At 36.9% G+C, this 19,953-nt stretch overlaps 1 protein-coding gene across 2 annotated transcripts in view; it reads right to left on the bottom strand.

Moving 5' to 3' along the window:
• The window catches only part of LOC127450762 (potassium voltage-gated channel subfamily H member 6-like), a 51,691-nt gene that overhangs the window by 30,682 nt on the left and 1,056 nt on the right, over window positions 1-19,953 (bottom strand). For both annotated transcript variants that reach the window (XM_051715101.1, XM_051715102.1), the window contains exons 2-6: window positions 18,053-18,283; window positions 13,099-13,251; window positions 10,394-10,497; window positions 10,059-10,311; window positions 7,945-8,147 (exon numbers count right to left, since the gene is read on the bottom strand). In XM_051715101.1, coding sequence (XP_051571061.1) covers window positions 7,945-8,147; window positions 10,059-10,311; window positions 10,394-10,497; window positions 13,099-13,251; window positions 18,053-18,283 — 944 coding nt within the window. The remainder of the gene's footprint in view (window positions 1-7,944; window positions 8,148-10,058; window positions 10,312-10,393; window positions 10,498-13,098; window positions 13,252-18,052; window positions 18,284-19,953) is intronic.

The raw sequence follows: 19,953 nt of genomic DNA, 5'->3' as shown, positions 1-19,953 counted from the left end.
TAATTTGTGTTCTGCAGAAGAAAGGAAGTCATACACATCTGGGATGGCATGAGGGTGAGTAAATGATGAGAGAATTTTCATTTTTGGGTAAACTATTTCTTTAAAGTGATAGCTTAGCCATAATTTAATATTCTGTCATCATTTCTCGACCCTCATGTTGTTCCAAACCAGTGTGACGCTTTGTATTATGTGGAACACAAAATATGTTAAACAGAATGTTAGGGACTGACAGTCTCAGTCACCATTCACTTTCAATATATATATATATATATATATATATATATATATACAAACATTTACTGAAAGTAAATAGTGACTCAGGCAAACATACTGTCTAATATCTCCTTGTTGTGTTGCATGGAAGAAAGTCATACAGGTTTGGAAAAACATGATGGTGAATGATGACAGAATTTCCATTAATAATAATAATAATTCTGTAGTACATGTTCAATGTGTATTATGTAATGGAATATAGGGGAGTAAATGTCTATTATGTCATTTGTGAAAGTAAGGAGTTACTCACTACTTGAGTACTCTTTTAATTGGATACTTTCTTACTCTTACTCAAGTAATTATTTATGTTAGTACTTTTACTTCTACTTGAGTAATTATTTTTTTTGAAGTAATTGTACTTTTACTTGAGTACAGTTTTTGGCTACTCTACCCACCTCTGGCCACAACACAAAAAAATTAAGTCACAACACGATGAAATTAAGCCACAACACAAATAAATTAAGCCACAACACAAAAAAATTTAAGTCACAATGCAAAGAAATTAAGCCACAACACAAAAAATTTAAGTCACAATGCAAAGAAATTAAGCCACAACACAACGAAATTAAGCCACAACACAAATAAATTAAAGTGGCACAAGTCAAAAGACCCTGCTGACCTGTTTAAGTATTAATCACTTCTCTCCACTTTTTCCACTAGAGTTTCTGCTGCTAAAATTGATTACTATCAAAACAAGATCAGTAACACTTCAGATTCCCATAAACTATTTTCAACTTTCTCATCTCTTCTCTATCCTCCTCCACCACATCCTACTACTTCTCTGACTGCTGATGACTTTGCCACATTCTTTACTGACAAATTAGTGAGCATCAGCAGCCAGTTCTCTATACCTAACACCCACAGCTACTCTCTTCCAACATCCCATCCTCTGTTTTCCTGTTTCTCTCCTCTCTCTGAGACTGAGGTCTCCAAAGTGCTTCTTTCTAACCATCCAACCACCTGTCCATTTGACCTTATCCCCTCCCAGCTTATGCAAGCTGCCTCTTCATCGATCTTACCTGCAATTACACACATTATCAACGCATCTCTCACAACTGGAAACTTTCCCAATAGATACAAACAGGCTCGAGTAACCCACTGCTTAAAAAAACAACATATAACCCCACAGTAGTTGACAACTACAGACCGGTGTCTCTCCTACTCTTCCTGTCTGAAATTATTGAGAGGGTCGTATTCAACCAGTTGTCTGCTTTTCTCTCACAGAACAACCTACTCGACAGACATCAGTCTGGCTTCAAAAAAGGACACTCAACAGAGACTGCCCTCTTGTCAGTAGCTGAAACCCGGCGATTGCCGTGAGCTAACTCCAAATCATCCATCCTCATCCTCCTTGATTTGTCTGCTGCCTTCGGCACAGTGAACCACAAGATCCTCCTGTCCACCCTCTCTGAACTGCGCTTGGATGGTTTGAGTCATATCTCACTGGCAGATCATTCAAGGTCTCCTGGAGAGGAGAGGTGTCCAAGACACACCAACTGACCACTGGGGTTCCTCAAGGATTAGTGCTTGGACCCCTCCTCTTCTCAATATACACAACATCACTGGGACCAGTCATTGAGGCACATGGCTTATCCTACCACTGCTATGCAGATGATACGCAGCTCTACTTGTTGTTCCAGCCTGATGACCCTATTGTCTCAGCTCGTATGTCTGCCTGCCTCTCAGACACTTAGGCCTGGATGAAGGAACAACACCTTCAGCTCAACCTTGCCAAGACAGAACTCCTCGTGATCCCAGCCAACCCATCTGTTGACCATAGCCTCACTTTTCATCTTGGTTCACCTACACTAACACCAACCAGAACAGCCTGGAACCTGGGAGTGGTGGCTGATGACCAGCTTAATTTCATTGCACACATCTCATCAACTGCCTGGTCTTGCAGATTTGCACTTTACAACATCAGGAAAATCAGACCTTTCCTGTCTGAATATGCTACACAGCACCTTGTCCAAGCTCTGGTCATTTCAAGACTGGACTACTGCAATGCTCTGTTGGCTGGCCTTCCATCTAACACAATTAAGCCACTGCAGATGGTCCAGAATGCAGCAGCGTGTGTGGTCTTCAATAAGCCAAAAAGGGCTCATGTCACCCCACTCTTGATTTCACTCCACTGGCTACCTGCAGCTGCCCATATCAAATTCAAGGCTTTGACTCTGGCTTTCAGAACAGCCAATGGAACCACACCTTCTTCAATTCATTTCTTCAGGGCTATGCTCCAACTCACTCTCTGAGGACTATGAACGTGCAACACCTGGTGGTCCCACCACTAAGAGGTTCAAAGTCTATTTCACGATCGTTCACTTTCTCTGCTCCTCTGTGTTGGAATGTACTTCGAACCTTCACACGATCTGCCGTTACCTTCTCAACATTCAAGAACCAGCTGTAAACACATCTGTTCCGTGAGCACTTAACCAACCCACACTAATTGCACTTACCACTGCACTTAATTAACATGCATTTAATTTACTTAAATAAATAAATAAAATTCCTTGTCTGTCTCTTTCTTCTGTACTAGCATCTTTACTACTTCAGCAACTATGAGAACTTGGCAGTCCCATACTGCAGATGTTGTTAAACTTTGTATGACAGATTGCTTGCTATGTGTCTCATTTGTAAGTCGCTTTGGATAAAAGCACCTGCTAAATTACTAAATGTAAATGCAAAATGTAACTTAATTTCCAGTCCTGGAAATCAAATTTTTAAAAATTGCCTGTTATTTACAGGTTGTCATGATCATGGGAACCCTCTAGCTTCCGAATCCACACTTAAACCGTATGCCATTCAAGAATGCTTTTCTAAATAAATTTCATTCAGACTACAGTACAGACTTCAAAATACAGTACAGCCTGTAACATAACTAGGTACGTCATGTTATGTAGACAAATCAATAGCAACAAAGATCAATTCAGATGATCATTTCCCTTCTTGCTCAGTGTCAAATCGAAGTCCAATTATCAAGCCAGGAATTGCCTGTTGCAGTTCTATCACAGGACATAATGCCTCTCACAGACAACAAACAGCTTTCAAAACACAACAATTATTACCATAATTTTAAAGCATATTTCCTTCTGGTCATCAACTAGCTTCACACTAAATACTTACGCTGGCATTTTAATAAAAACTTCACAAAACAAGACAGTGAGTGAGAGAAAAAGAGACAGGTAGAGAGTGTGTTTAGCGTGCACACTTTTGTCAGAAGCATGTGTCGTTAGAAAAACAGACTCTGTGTGGCCTCTACTGTCACTGTCCTCTACTTCCATTAGCCCTAGAGGCCAAGGTCACCACCAGAGAGCAACCACATACAGACACACACATACACACACACACACACACACACACGCATGTTGGTGCAGCTATCATTATGAGGACTCTCCATAGACATAATGATTTTTATACTGTACGAATTACAGATTCTATCCCCTAACCCTAACCCTACCCCTAAACCTAACCCTCACAAAAAACTTTCTGCATTTTTACATTTTCAATAAAACATAATTTAGTATGTTTTTTAAGTGATTTGAATTATGGGGACACTAGAAATGTCCTCATAAACCACATTTATAGCATAATACCCTAGTAATTACCAGTTTGTAACCTAAAAAAAAGTCCTCGTAAACCACTTAAACCTGCCCACACACACACACAGGACATGCTCATACAAATTAAAATGTGCTTAATACTTACTTTCCAAGTACAAGTTAAACTTTCTGAAAAACTTACTGAACACTTCAGTAAATAAAATAGCTTAATTCTGTTTAGAAAAAAAAGTTCATTATTGTTTCCAATTGCCTCAGCTGCACTTTTATGCCCGTTTCCTTTCAAATATCTGTGACAATTCAGAGGCACCCATCTTTCACCTTTACAGAACAAAAGTTTCATGTTCTTACCAACATTTTCTGCACCTTTACCAGGACTCACAGTCTCTCACCTCTCCAAATACCCTACAAAAATAATTATACCCCCTATTTGCACACATATCAAAACACCTCATATGTGTTTCTATATTAATATCTGTTAAATTATAGTTTATTAACTTTAAGTTAACTGTGAAATATATTAGGACAAAGTTGTATATGGAGACTGGATCCCATTACTACACTTGATATATTATATACTGATATATGTACTTCAGAAATGTAGAATATACTGAAATACTGCATTACTGTAAAGATATCAAAGATTAGCATGTATATGAGGTCTTTTGTAATACAAAAAGAATGGAAAAGGGATGATTAAAGATTTTTATACTGTACTAACTATAGATTCTATCCCCTAACCCTACCCCTAAACCTAACCCTCACAAAAACTTTCTGCATTTTTACATTTTCAAAAAAACTTTGTTTAGTAAAAGAAAAGTCCTCATAAACCACCCAAACCCACCCACACACACACACACGCTCAAGAAGGTTTTATGATTGGAATGTGCAAGCTTGCAGTAGATTTGTCAGCAGGATTGATTTTTCCACTGGTAGGACAACACACAGGTTCTCATGTGTGTCCATGGAGAGAAACGTCACCAATACAATCTCTGTCTTTCACTCTCTCCCTCATTTTCACTGTGTGAAAGAGCCCACCCAATCTTTGACCACTTCACATTCATAACAAAAGTTTCAGGTTCATTCAAACGTGCCCTCTCTGTTTTGTTTTTTTAGCCAAGTGGGTTTTGAATGCAACTTCCTAAAACAATTGCACAATTATTCTAGGTCAAAAAGTGTTTGTTTAATGCGCAATGGCAGAAATCACCCATAAACATGTCTAAATTTGGTCAGTCCAATCGCGTCACACCTTCTGCAGATCATTTGCTTTAAACCGAACTTTCTGTCATTATTTTCCCACTGTCATGCAGCTTCACACTCATATGACTTTTTCTCATGGAAAACAAAATTATCTATATTATATTATATATATGGTCAAATTTTCAACCCAGGTCCCCTTGAACACTAAATGAAAACCATGCCAACACACTTATGCTTATATGAACTTTTAAATTGACAAAAGTATTTTTGATGGCCCTGACTTATAGTAGAGTACAATATCTAAACTGAGTCCACAAACATGCAGAAACACACCAGTACACTGCAATAAAAGTGTGTCAGTGTTTGCCTATACACATTGTCCACTACAAACACACACACACACACGCACACACACACACATGTTGGTGCAGCTATCATTATGAGGACTCTCCATAGACATAATGAATTTTATACTGCACGAACTTTTGATTCTATCCCCTAACCCTACCCCTAAACCTAACCCTCACAGAAAACTTTCTGCATTTTTACATTTTCAATAAAACATAATTCAGTATGTTTTTTAAGCGATTTAAATTATGGGGACACTAGAAATGTCCTCATAAACCACATTTACAGCATAATACCCTTGTAATTACCAGTTTGTAACCTAAAAAAAAAGTCCTCGTAAAACACTTAAACCTGACCACACACACACACACACACACACACAGAGAGAGAGAGAGAGAGGGAGAAAGAGAACACACTAATAAGCACAACCAACATCAGCACAGGACTTTCTGTATATACTGTAGGTCCCTAACTGCTAGTGTGGAGATGTTACAAAATAGTAAATGATGTAGATTATGTCATCACTCTTCATCCTTCTTACAGGCCGTTAAAGACTGGTGAAAGCTTTTCTGTGATGTCATTTAGTTCATTAAGACAGAGTCAGTCATTCAATCTTTCTCTTTGTTTACAATGATTATATCTTTATAGTGCTTGCAAGGAGAGCACTATATTAAATCTTCTTTTTATTCTTCTATTTTTATCCACAATTTTCTGCAATTAAATCAGCTCAAACGTACAGACTTTTGGTGTGCTAGCTATTTTAGTTTTTTTGTAAACCCTTTTTAAGTTTTTTTGCATACATTTTTAAGAAATTTAAAGACCTCATGAGATCACATTTCTTATTGAATATTTCCTATTGAATTATTTTCTATTGAATATTTCCTTTTGAAACAGGACATTGGGGTAGGACATGCTGAAGGGCTCAGCCAATAGCCCTACATTTCTGTCAGAGCCCTAAACAACAATTTGCTGCATGTTAATGTCCCTGCATACTTCATACAAAATCAAAGAACGAACAGGTGTGACATCATTTATAACAAAATCTGGCCAAAACAAAGGTGCTTTTGAGTTAGTTTCAATGGTAAGTTACAGCTTGCCAGTGCAAACTTTCAGGAAAACTTCTTACCGGCTGCTAAACACCTTCTTACTGACATTGGTCCATGTCATCGGTAGGTGTGACCTGGAGCGCCACCTACTTTGAGGCCGACAGCTAATTCCCATTCAGTCAGTTAAGATCAGTCTACATGAACACACCGGCGTGCAGAGTTATTAGTAAGCTGGTGCAAATGTACCTACATCTGTTCGATCGTTCACGTAGAGACATTTTCCAAGAACATGTTATGCGATGTTTTTGTTTAATAAATCTACAAATGGTGTAAGGAAATCAGCGTTCTTGTTTGCATGACGTTTCAGAATGCCGCTTTCTACTAAAACACTGGAATAAACCATTTTCTTAAATGCATGTAAACGTGGTCATTGAAACCTGTTTGGTTGTAAAGAGTAGCGTCTCTAGTTATGTTTGATATGCTGCTTTAAAAAATTCATTCATTTTTCGCTTGCCAGCACGCTGATAAATATGATGTCCATATATGTGGAAAATTATCAATATTATGTTCCCACAAAAGTTGAAAAAGCATGTTAGTTATTTTGAATATTTTTCAACATTAACACATCTGTGGGTCATTTCGATTCATTTTAATAAACAATATGTTATATTTTATTTTGTTTTCACTGTTCAATACATTCTATTTATTAACATTAGTAAATGCATTCCTATATATTTACTATGTATTATCACATTGAGAATAAATGTATTCATGCAAAAGCTGAAAAATGTTGCTTTCAGAAGCTTTATATGGAGTTAGGATGAAAATAAGGTGCATTTAAAACTTTTCTGAGACCAGTGCAGACAGACAGCACACTGGAGGTTAAGTCACTGGCAGACATGGGACAATGATAATCAGTAAATAGATTCAGAATTTTATAATGCAAAATTTTATTTTAACATGGTTGGCAGTGATTTGATAATGCTGGCCATTACTTTGAATAAGAACTGTTTATTCAGCTTTAAAGAAAATCAACTGTCTATAACATCTCAAAAACATGAATAACCAATACTCCTGGAAACTTAATAAACAATTTGATGGAAAAAAATCTGACTTTCTATAGCTTGGTATTATTTATAATTTCACAACTTAGTCCCGCTGTCCACATATGTGGACATCAATTTTAGGAAAACTATTTGCTCTAGAATTTATTTATTTATTTTGCTTGTTTATTAGGTGCTACTAGTTACAAATCAAAAAAGGGAAATGGAAAATGCACACAGCAGTCACGCTCAGGTCTCAGGAGGTTAATCTCTTGTTACCTTACAAGCACCAGTATCTCCTGTAAATATACTCTTAATTGATATTTTTACCTTATCGAGTTCACATTATAGAAGATGGCAATACCTTTAGGTCCCACTAAGGAAGATAAGGAACAATGTCTTGAAACTGTCTGGATGCATTTGCATGACAATGTGAGTAAAATACCTTGATGAGCTGTCAAACACTTTTTACATTACCTGTGTGACTTGAGTGACCTTTTCTGAGACGTTCTGTGTGCGATCTTTAATCTTGCTGGGTGCAATGATCTCGATCTCAGTGGGGGAGGGGGGTCTGAGTCGATCCGAGCCAAATGCTAACGTCACCTGCGGGATCCGGCCAATGGCACGGTGCCGCATCAAATCAGAATCTGAGGTGGAGTTTACATTACTGGGCTTCAGATCTGAAAAACATTTTTTTTTTGAAAACATCACACCTTCTGGTCAGCCCTTACAACATCTACTGAACCCAAGAAACCATACCAAAAATGTTTTTTAGCATGGTAGTCTTAAAGGGATAGCTAATTCATAAATGAAAAATATGTCATAATTTACTCACACTCATGTTGTTCCAAATCTGGTTTTGTTTGGTGTACTGTATAAATTCCATATAAATTAAAGTATTATTCTCAGTGAAAGTTGACTGGGACCGAACATTTTGCTTAACATCTCATTTTTGTCTTCCACAGAAGTAAATGATTAAATGAAGACAGAATTTTTATTTGTGGGTGAACTATCCCTTTAAGTAGCTTAGAAGAGCAGGAAACATTACAGAGTTAGATTAAAATAATGGCCGTTTAATGGACAGTTTACTTTATATCATGTGACATGCACTATCACTCTGTGTATGCTAATTACAGTGCCGGTAATGTCACTGTTTGTGTGCATAATACAATAATGATGACGTTAGAATGTATTTATGAGTCACACGGACATCTGTATAGTAACAGAAATAAATTCTTTATAGCACACACACACGCACACACACACACATGCATAATGGTGAGCAAATCAGGGGTGGATAGGGGTAATCACAGTAACACAAAAGCATTGATTAGGACTGCAGCTACAGAAAAAGGCCTGTCAGGCTGCCACATGTGCCCATCTCACTAAGGGAAACAACGAGCCTCACTCTGGACATCCGGTGACTTACATTTTAACATGTACAAGTGGACTGCTTTGATGTGCTTATACCACTGATCATTGTGTTTATACCCCCCACCCCCCCACCTCCCCATTCCATTCTGTATATGACTTATGATGCTTTATTACAGCTCTGATAAACGGAAAACAAAGAGCTGCAATCTCACTGCCCAGTCAGTCAGTGGCGTAACAGGCAGCATTTCTGCATGAAGATACGTCTTAAGGAAATTGGTTTCAGGCCAGGTTTATTCCGCAAATATTTAGTGACTATAATGCGTGATATAAGCCAGTGTCAGAAATTAACTTTACCATTAAGGGGCTCTTTTGCCCCTGCAATTGATTCTCAGGGGCATTTTTTACCTTTATGAGGGCAGATGTTTTCTAACTAAATAAAAATATACTGTATGTCATCCTTTCAGATTAAATCCTTCAATTTAACCAGTTCACTAACATTAATAAGGGGTAAAATGCATAACCAGGCTAGAATAGAATATTAAGAATATCAGATTTTAAATAAGAACAGAGGAATTCATTGAAGGACATTCTTTAAATCCAAGATTTTAAATTATGTGTGCATTTTTGTCATTTGAAGTGGCATTTTTGCACTGCGTTTACATGACCCTACCTGTTGTCAGCTTATTAAGCATAATCTGTGTAAGAACATGCATGTATACGGGCTAAATGTTGAGATTTCTGCAACTCAAGAGAAGACATGTGAGATTACTTAAACAAAACAGTCCATTTGTTCTCCAGTAAATCTCACTGCTGTTTAGAAGAAACAACTGATATATATTTATTTATTTATTTATTTATTTATTAAAAAAAAAATCTATCCTACTGGCAACTTTACTCTTTCAATCACCCACCAAACTGCACACACAAGATTTTGAAATATCACAGATACGTGATACATTTATGCTGCCTTCAAAAATCGACCAGATAGGCATCTTAGTAAACAGGATGTTATGCAAACATTGGATTGGGACTTGCCTAGATGTCTTCCTACCTCTGAATACTGTCTGATAAAGCAGCAATTACACAATTTCAGACAGAGCCTATGTTTCTGTCAGTATGTCGTTCAAACTAGAAACTAGATAATTATACACATAAACTCACTCTAATTTTCATTCATACTTATAACCAGAGACAAAAACACTCTTTGTTGTTCGTACCACTCCACTGGTTCCTCATGCCATCGATGTCGTGCAGTGAGGAGGCTCGGCGCAGGCTGCGTACACTCTCTCTGGAGTGGCTGTGTGTGAGGGGGGGTCCGCAGGGCTCTAGCCGGTCTGAGGGCCGTGAGAGTGAGGAGGAGAAGCCACATGTGGAGGGGTTATGTTGAATCAGGGCCTGGGTCTCTGACTTCAAGCAGCTCTCTTGGGAAGACATCTGCAAGTCTTTCAAGGCCATCTCCTTATTAGAGGGCTGCAGTACACAAAGAGGGGAGCTGTAGGTCAGGTGTGTGGGGGAGAATATGAACATGGATGTGTATAGCATGAGCATGTACCTGTAGGTAGTCCACCACCACTCCCTCAAAGTGGTCCTTAGGGAGGGAGGGCTGCCGTTTCACACGGAGAGAGGGCATTCGCAGCCTCATCTTACGTCTTTGACCTGATACAGAGACAATTAAATCTCTTTTAATTTTAGAAATCTTTGCTGTTTGGGAGAAACAACTTAGATATTAAAAAGATCTCATATTAGATTTTTCTTTCCTATGGGATATACTATAAGTTATCGAATATTTAATCATTAAAAATAATAATAATAATAATAACACTTACTATTATTATTATTATTATTATCATTAATAATAATAATAAAAATAATAATTAAAAAATCATATATTTACATTTGATTTATTAATAATAATAATTATTATTATTAATAATAAATGAAATGTAAATATCTTAATATCTCAGTGTTTAATATAATTATTTAATTATATTTAATCATTAATAATTAATAATAATAAAAATAATAACAATTAATAATAATAATAACAATTATTAGTATTATTATTAATAAATTAAATGTAAATATCTGAATACATCATAGTGTTTAATATAATAATTAAATTATTATTTAACCATTAATAAGTAATAATAATAATAATAACAATTAATAATAATAATAATTCTTATTATTAATCATTAATAATTCAATAATAATTCAATAATTATATTAAACACTATGATATATTCAGATATTTACATTTCATTTATTATTAATAATAATAAAAAATATTATTATTATTATTATTATTAATAATAATAAATGTATTGTAAATATCTGAATGTCTCAAAGTGTTTAATATAATAGTTAAATGCAACACTACAGACAGAAATGATAGCCCATTCATATGTACACACTTCACCAGAGGCGAATTCTCAGGGCCAGCAAAGCCTTCTCTGCTGGCCTAACATGCCAAATAAATAAATATTTTTCATCCTTTCATTCTCAATCATCTTTTTGCCTATGTATATTTAATCGCTTTCCTCTCTTAATTAATCTACAAACAAATAGAGAAAAATGAAAAGTTTATCCAGTCAGAATTTATTCCTTGATGCTTACAAGAGAAGTGTGACAAATGTTTCACAAATCACATGCCCAAAGCAGCGCATGAGTCTGAGCTCCACCCCGTCAGGCCTTCATAATTTCCACAGAATCCCTCAACAGTGCAAATGAATGGGAAACTAAAGTCAGATTGTCAGATTCATCAGCCAATCAGATTGATTTATTTGTTCGTGGTGGGTGTGATCTTTAAGATATGTCCCGGTAAAGGCCTTCTAGCTGACCTTGAGTGACGCAATCACGCTTTAAGTGACGTACGTAATTCAAGAGCGAAAAGCATAAGATTAAGCTGTCTGATGAGTCGCAGTCATCACTGTCGCTATCGCCATTGAGAAAGAGATCTTTATGGATTTAAAAACACGAGATGTTCTACATGACCGTGTGATTGCTTAATTTATTAAACAGGAAAGGAGGACTGATTTTCACTTCAAGTAAATTGGCAAGTGCTTTTTGGTTTGTTATAGCAACATCAGGAGTTTTCTAAGTGTAAATTAGGCTGCTGGAGCATTCAGTGTCAGATCAAGTTTTGAAAAGTACAGCTGCGTTCCATTCAATTCAGAAAGTCGGATTTTACAACTTCCTACTAGGAAAAGTGCAATGAAATGCATCTTGAAGTCAGAATTACAACTTGTAGGCAGAAATTCTCAACTCCGATTTTGCCGAGATGCAGATGCATGATGTCACACAAACATGTCGACACTCAGGGAGATATACAAAGTAAGTGATAAACATTCACTTTATTAAGTAATATCGATAAATGAGTTCATTTCCACATTACATGATATTAAAGCTTGTTTAACATACGCCTGCAGAAACAGGTGTATAAAACATTATAATCTCTTTTTATAATCGTACACCTGAAGCACAAATGCTAGCGCTGCAGCATTGTTTATCAGTTGGGTTGCTAGGAGACATCTCTAGTGAGAGTCAAACCCCTGCTAAGCTAACGGGAGGTTGCAGTTTTGTTTCCTTAAACGTCATCTTCCGAATATCAGGGAATGGAATGCATTTATGGTCAGAGATATCAAGTATGAATATCCCTCATCCAACTTGAATGGAACGCAGCATAACTGTGTACTCTGACAAAACGAAATTTATTGCAAGCAACATTTAAATCGCAAATATTATTAGATGGATTTTTCCAGGTATTATTAGACCTCCTTGGTAGATTCATATGAAAAATTATTATTTTTGAATGTCTGTTCGGGAGACGTTCATTTCACAAAACTGTTATGCTGCAGTTAAAATTAGGCTTGCTTGAGCATTAAATGTTGTTTCAAGTTCTGGCTTTCGTGCGTGGATGTGTTTTTAAAATGTCAATTGGTATTACTAGTTCGCTGCAACATAATGTATGATGCCCAAAGGCATACGGCTTCTTATTCATTGTGAAACTGTGTTTTCTTAATGGCACGAATCACACTGAAGGCCTAGACATTAAATGCACGGCCCACCACTGCACTTCACATGTGCATACACACAATCACCAACAAATCTGACACAACCTTTATCAAACACTGCCATAGGCTTCACCTCTACACCAACCGTCACACCAAACACAGCAGTGTGAGTTTACCTTATATGGCTGTATTACAGAAAGGGCTAGAATGTCATTCACATACAGAGATAGGGGGGAACACACACCTGCCTGTAGCCAGCTGTGTGTCATTCGCTGTTTGATGCCACCTTTCTTCATGGAGGGATCTAAGAGCTCCTGGAAGTTTAAGATGAACATGATAACGACTCCTTCCTCATTCTTTACAGGAACAACATCAACCAAACAAGGTCTACACGTCCCTAAAATATAGACAGAATGAAAGAGAAAGAGAGAATGAGGATGGGAGCAGTGGGAGGGATGTCAGCAAACAGAAACATACGTATAAAATACAAAAAAAAATTAAGTTAGGTAATTATACAGCTCTCTGGAATACTTGATTTTGATTGGTCGTTGCAGCATTCCGTGGTCAAATATTCCTTTACAATGACCTCTAAACTGTATATTTGACCAATGTCCTGTATGCTGTATGCTAGTTCTGTGTTTCTCATAGCACTTCACACTCTCTCTCTCTTCTCACAAAATAAAACCATTTAAACTGAAATCAATGTTTTATGTCAATTTATTCACTTACTTGGTAAGTAGCCATGTAATGTGGGATAATGTACAGTCAGCTGGTCATTATCACAAAATAAACCCCTTCAGGATGATACAAGGTCCTGATCACTCTACCATGGTTTATACAGCGATAATGACCGGCAGATGGTACATTATCCCTTCCTTAGTTTTCCTGAGAAACTGTTATAAATACTTGTGTGACAGCTCTAAGTAGTCCAAACACACTCACACTAAAGCAAACACACTATAAGACACCCACACACAGGTGCTGCTGTTTGGGGGGTCTGAATTCCATGATTATGAGGAAACACACATGAAATACTCTAGTTGCAAGCTCTAAGATAAACACAGATGAATTGAGAACATTTAGGTCACCTATATTTTGGCTATGAAACTGTAAAAGATCTTCTTTAAAACTCTTCTTGACATACTGCTCTTGAGTTTCTGAAGAAATCAAAGGACTTTGAGTTGTACTTTTGACCCTTTATCTGTCACTCAAGAAATACTAGAGGGAAAAATATATATATATTCTCTTAAGCCCCCTGTTATGTTTGGTTACTATTATTATTTTGTATCCGTTTAAGGGTTAAAAATGGTGAAAAAACAATCTTAATCTTCCATTTCATCAAAATGCCTTTGGATTCTCAACAAAAATGAATGACTGAATAAGGTGTTTTGGGTGATTACTAGGGCGCTGTCATGTGTCAAATGAACAAAACACAAACTATACATTTTGAGTTTGCACAGCCACGACAACATGAACGAATCACTTATAGCAATGTTCATGTTTTGTTTTTGTTTTTTAATCAATCCGCATATCTTATCACGTGGCTCGCTGTGCATGACACTGCGGAGACTCACAGCATGTGGAGGCTCACGCTGCTCTATGCGATCCACGCACAATTTACCACGCGCCCCGCTGAGAGCGAGAACCACTTAATCGCGACCACGAGGAGGTTACCCCATGTGACTCTACCCTCCCTAGCAACCGGGCCAATTTGGTTGCTTAGGAGACCTGGCTGGAGTCACTCAGCACACCCTGGATTCGAACCCTCCAGGGGTGGTAGTCAGTGTCAATACTCGCTGAGCTACCCAGGCCTCAGCAATATTCATGTTTATAATCAAAAGGGAGGTGCTGTAAATCTATTGTACTCTACCGTTTTTTTTTTTTACCCAGATAAAACTTGTAGGTTGAATGGAATTTTCTCCCAAATCAGAAGGGTTAAAAAAATATCTTCTAGTGGGTGAACAGACTCTTGCACTTTTTTTTCATCATGAACTTTAATGCAAAAATAAATAAATAATAATAACCTCAACCAATTGGTTGAGATGTATTGTGTAATATGTAATCTTATTAGGACAATTTTGAGCTCCTGCTCTCCCTTCAATGTAATGAAGTTCAAATGACTCAAACAACAATACGGTTTCCTGCTTAATGACAATGAGTTTGGTGATTTGATTAGCATATGGGTCAGAAATTGAAGCAGGAAGACCAACTTAAACCAGCTGAGACCAGTTTAAATCAGCTAAGACCAGCAAACCATCTTGGGCTGGTTGACTTGTCATCTGCTACAAAACTATGGTCTACTGGTTGAGAAAACAGTTAGAGTTAACTCAGAAACAAATACCAACAGACAGACAATAAAAGAGATAAATGAGAGAGCAAAAATGAGTTGATTCAAACCAAAGCAATGAGGATGCAAAGCAGGAATGAGAAGGGAGTGACAAAGAGTAGGAGGACAGAAAAAAACAGAGAAAGAACAGCATGATTAAAGTCAGCCAGACCCCCCTCAGCTCTTGACTAAAGCAGGCCATCAACCACTCTAAATATAGACCCTGTCCTGACACACACACACACACACACACACACACACACACACACAAGGTGCTGTTCAGTCTCTAGCTCAACTGTGACACAGATCTAGAAGCTGTATCCACTCAAAACATGTTCTAGATAAAAGAACAGAGCAATGCCGGCATGTGTGAGTGCGTGCGTGTCTGTCCATGCGTGCATCTCAGTGCTTTAGTTCACTGATAGGGGTCTAAGTCTCTAGAGTCCTGTTGTCATGGTAATGTTATCAGTGTACTGCTTACCAACCGAAGGAACACCTGTCCACTTTCTAGCTGAACTACACACACACACACACACACACACACAAAAGGGCACATACATGCACAAAACACAGGTTTAACATTGTGCAGAGTACCAGGTACACCCTTCATCTTTTCCTGTCTGCGGAGACTATAGACAGGAAGAGAGAAAGAGAGGGATGGGGCGAGTCTGTTGGGTAGACACTTTCGTCTTTCTGTGCAGCCTCAGCTGGCCTCTGTATTAAGCCAGTTCATCAGAGTGTTACTTTCCCATGTGTATCTGTCTGTGTGTGTTACAAAACAAAAGGGCAATACAAATTCCTGGACTGGTGTCTGATGATTTATTTTGAGTAGTAAGTCAGTGGCATGACTTACTTAAGAATGTACAACTGGAGTAATGCTGCAAGAAATACAGTGGCCCCAAAAACCTGTGTGTATGTGTGAATGCCTTTGCCTTTTTTTTTTTTTTTTTTTGCCTTATTTAATAAAATATATAACCAAGTGGCATTTATTTTAAAGAAATATAGCACAAACATATTTTCAAAGCAAAACATTTCACAACAAGAACCAGTTAATGTGATGGACTAGACCTGTGAGTCACTTGTGCAAGCTTGAGGGCAACTGACTTCATACATCCACAAAAAAATCCCCTTGAGAACAGTTGACATGGCTCAGAAAAGAGAAATTAGTTCTGAGAAAAAGCCTAACATCTTTTGTTTGCAGATGTCTTATTTTGAATCTAATGCATTGGTATTCAGTCACTTTTGTGTGCAACAAGTGTGTTTTAAGTGTCTAAATACTTTTTGGGGCCACTGCATTTGACCATAACTTTGGATACGCAAACAATTACAGGAACATGTGTAGGTTACAGGAAGAATCTTAAAAGAAAAAAATAAATAAATACAGTAAATAATAATAATTTTTTAAAAAATCTGACAGCTGGGCAAAAATCTAGGTGGGTTCCTTTAGGTTTTGCAAAAACTAGGGTTGTCATGATTCCAAAATTTTAGAATTTCACTATATCGATACCAAAACCACAGCAAAAATATGCTAATATTGTAATGTGATATTGAACACACTCCGTTAGCCTATTTAACATTTCATTGTAAATAATAAATTAAAACAAATACATATTTCCTTCATGTATTTTTTCCCCCAAATCCTGTTTTTTATTTTATTTTATTTTTCAGAATTTCATTATGTTTTTAATTTAATTTCATCATTAAAATGGTGTTTAATTTAATGAATTCCAAAAAAAAAAAATCAAATCATCAAACCATTGCATTTTTTACCAAATTTTTATTCAGTACAGCAGCACTCTTGCTTACTATATATTGCTTAATTTTTATTATAATTGTTTATTAATAAATTCTATTAATATTATTATTAACATTATTACAGTGAATAAAACATTATAATATACAGTTGTAATATACTGTATTTCTGTCACAATTTCTTCAATTTCAGGTATCTATCTTTTATTTTCAATCAAGCTTTTATTTTGACATAAGCTTTTATTTTGATTTGTGTTTTTGATAGAAGCTTCACACTTATAAGCAGTTCGCTATATGGCCCAGTGTGATCAATAAAGCGCAAATGCTGTGATTTAAGTATATAAATATGTAATCTACATGTGTTTCACGCTTCATAGTTCTGCCATCTCATACAACATACACTGTGTGCATGATTCTGTGTCTGTGGATTTTTCAGTGTATGAGCGGTCAGCTTCACACATTCACTTTAAAGCACGCAGCTCAAACAGACTGAGATTGAAGCCTTTCGCTGTTTAATAATCACACTAGGACATATCACAATTTTATATTTGATTAAATATGCATTCATTTTTTCCCCAAATATGTCAAATTTGTGTGTGAGCATTTGGAAGCAGTCATGTGTCACTCAGACAGCATGCTGGTATGGAATTGAGTCTGTACTACCAGTACTGCAGAAACTCTGGTCTTGTGACTTTTTTTATTTTAGTATAGACTTGGTACCGAAGTACCGGTACTTTTGGCATGCCTAGCTTAAACCACAAAAGAACAAAGTTTAAAGCAATGACTTGTAATAAAATGGGTCATATGGACATGTTTTTGAAAGGTTTCATCTATACAGTATATCTTCTCCTTATGCCATTGCATCCCTCTATCACCATGTCTTTATTCAATCTCGTCATCTGTATACTGTATCTCTGAGTGCATTTACATGCACATCGATATGCTGATAATAACCAAAAATCAGTTTATTAAAAAATCTGATAATGTAAGAAGACTGTGTTAACATGAGATCTAATTATTCTCTACTTTTGGGGTAAAAATCGACCCGTGTCGATCAGTTTATGCTTAAACAGTTTATGATCTTACCCTGATAAAGGCAAGCCATTTAAGGCAGTCATACCTTCCTTAGAGTAGTACAGGATCTCCACCTTGCGCTCCTCTGATCCGAGAAGGGCCTGTGCCAGCTGTGCCAGTGCGCTCTTCATAGTGCCCGGCCCCACCAGGAACTGACAGGTGCAGGACTGCTGCATGATCTCTGCTCGCGAGAAACCGAACATTTGACAGAAGCCCTCATTGCAGTAGATAATCCCGCAGTTCTTCATCTGAGCATTGGCTATCAGGAATTTACGATCTGTTTGGCATGAAGGTCACGAAAGAGTGGAATAAAAAGAGAGATTAGATCAATACACATTAGCATGCCACATGAGAACAGACATTTCAATATGTTTGGTATTTACATTAAATTATTAATTCTGTCATAATTTATTCTCCCTCTTGTTGTTTCTAATGACTCTCACAACACAAAGGAAGTGGATTAGCTGAATATCTGAACTACTCTTTTGCATACAATGAAAGTGAATGGGGACTGAGGCTGTTAAGCTCCAAAAATGACACACACACAAAAAAAATCTAATTAGCCAAGATTAATGTCAATGAGGAGACACACGAGAACCACTGGTGTCAGTAATGTCAATCCTGGCAAGACGTACAGTTCACAGCCCCAAAAATGCAGACACAAATGAGATTTGAAAGCTGCGGTCAATGTGAAGATTTTCAGCAAATAACTACATTTCTGTCTGTTCCTCAAGCAAAGCTATCGTATATGTCTTAAGAAGACTTAGTGCACTTAGGAATATAACATACGAGTCTTTACATATAGTATAATATAATAATAACACATATAATATTCAGTATTTTTGATGGTTGATGTGATACAAACAGGAAATCTGCTGACAGCTGTGCTATTTTTAGAGCAAGTGCCTCACATATCAGCTTTATTGACAGGTGAAAAACCCCTAACCTTGCCTCTCTAATTTACGTCAGAGAGCACCACAGTTCCTTTTAATGTTAGGGAAATGTTAGAGACTCTGCTTTGAACAGAAGGCACATGTTTCCTCACTCTTTATGGCAAATAGTTATGGGTTTTTACCAGCGCCTTTAAGGAGTCAAGCTGCCTACTTTTATTACTGAATCTCAACACTATTTTTCCATCTGTGAATGCTAATTGTGTTTGGTGACAGCAACTTTAATGCCCAACAGCATCAAACTCATTATCGCCCTTTTTACTTCAGGAACAGAACACAATGCACTATGATGGTTGCCTAGCAGCCGCAAAATGACTCTTAGCCTTAACTGATAGAGAGTAAAGGGAGAAGCTGCAGGCGCACGTTCACACATCTATACACACTTGCACATATGTGCATGAATGTGTACTTAAAAAAAAGAATGAGGACCAAAAGCAAAAGCAGTGCACACATTACTGATGTATGCAGACTGGCGGAGAAGAAATAAATACTTGAATGATACATTTTCTCAGAAATAACAGCAATATCTAAGGCAACATTGACAGAGCAGGCTAAAGTTTTCAATAACTTAAATGTAATATTTTATCTGTAAATCTTAAAGGTTTTTGCCCTACATGGACAACACAGTTTTTTTTTTTTGTGTTTGTTTTTGTTTGTTTGTTTGTTTGTTTTTTGGTTTGTTTGTTTGTTTGTTTGTTTGTTTGTTTGTTTTTTGCTGTGTAGCTACAAAGGTCAAAGGTCAAAGGCAGCATCTAAATAGTGCCTTTAAGGACAAAGACATGATAATGATCATAATTAAAAGGTCTGTTGTAATGGTGACTTTGCCTTGCTTATTTAAAGCATCAAGTCCCCTTGATTAATGACCTAATGACAGAGCAGGCAGAGGGCAGGTTTTAGATTTAAAACAGAATTAAGTTCTGGGTTTGATTGACTGGATTGAGTGTTTAGGGTCAAGGTTAGGATTAGGGCAAGGACAACATAAAATGTTCTTTTCCTT

Source organism: Myxocyprinus asiaticus, chromosome 13 (assembly GCF_019703515.2).
Source record: "Myxocyprinus asiaticus isolate MX2 ecotype Aquarium Trade chromosome 13, UBuf_Myxa_2, whole genome shotgun sequence".
Classification (NCBI taxonomy): domain Eukaryota; kingdom Metazoa; phylum Chordata; class Actinopteri; order Cypriniformes; family Catostomidae; genus Myxocyprinus; species Myxocyprinus asiaticus.
The sequence above is the reverse complement of the archived record's forward strand: the minus strand, read 5'-3'. Positions and strand labels throughout refer to the sequence as shown.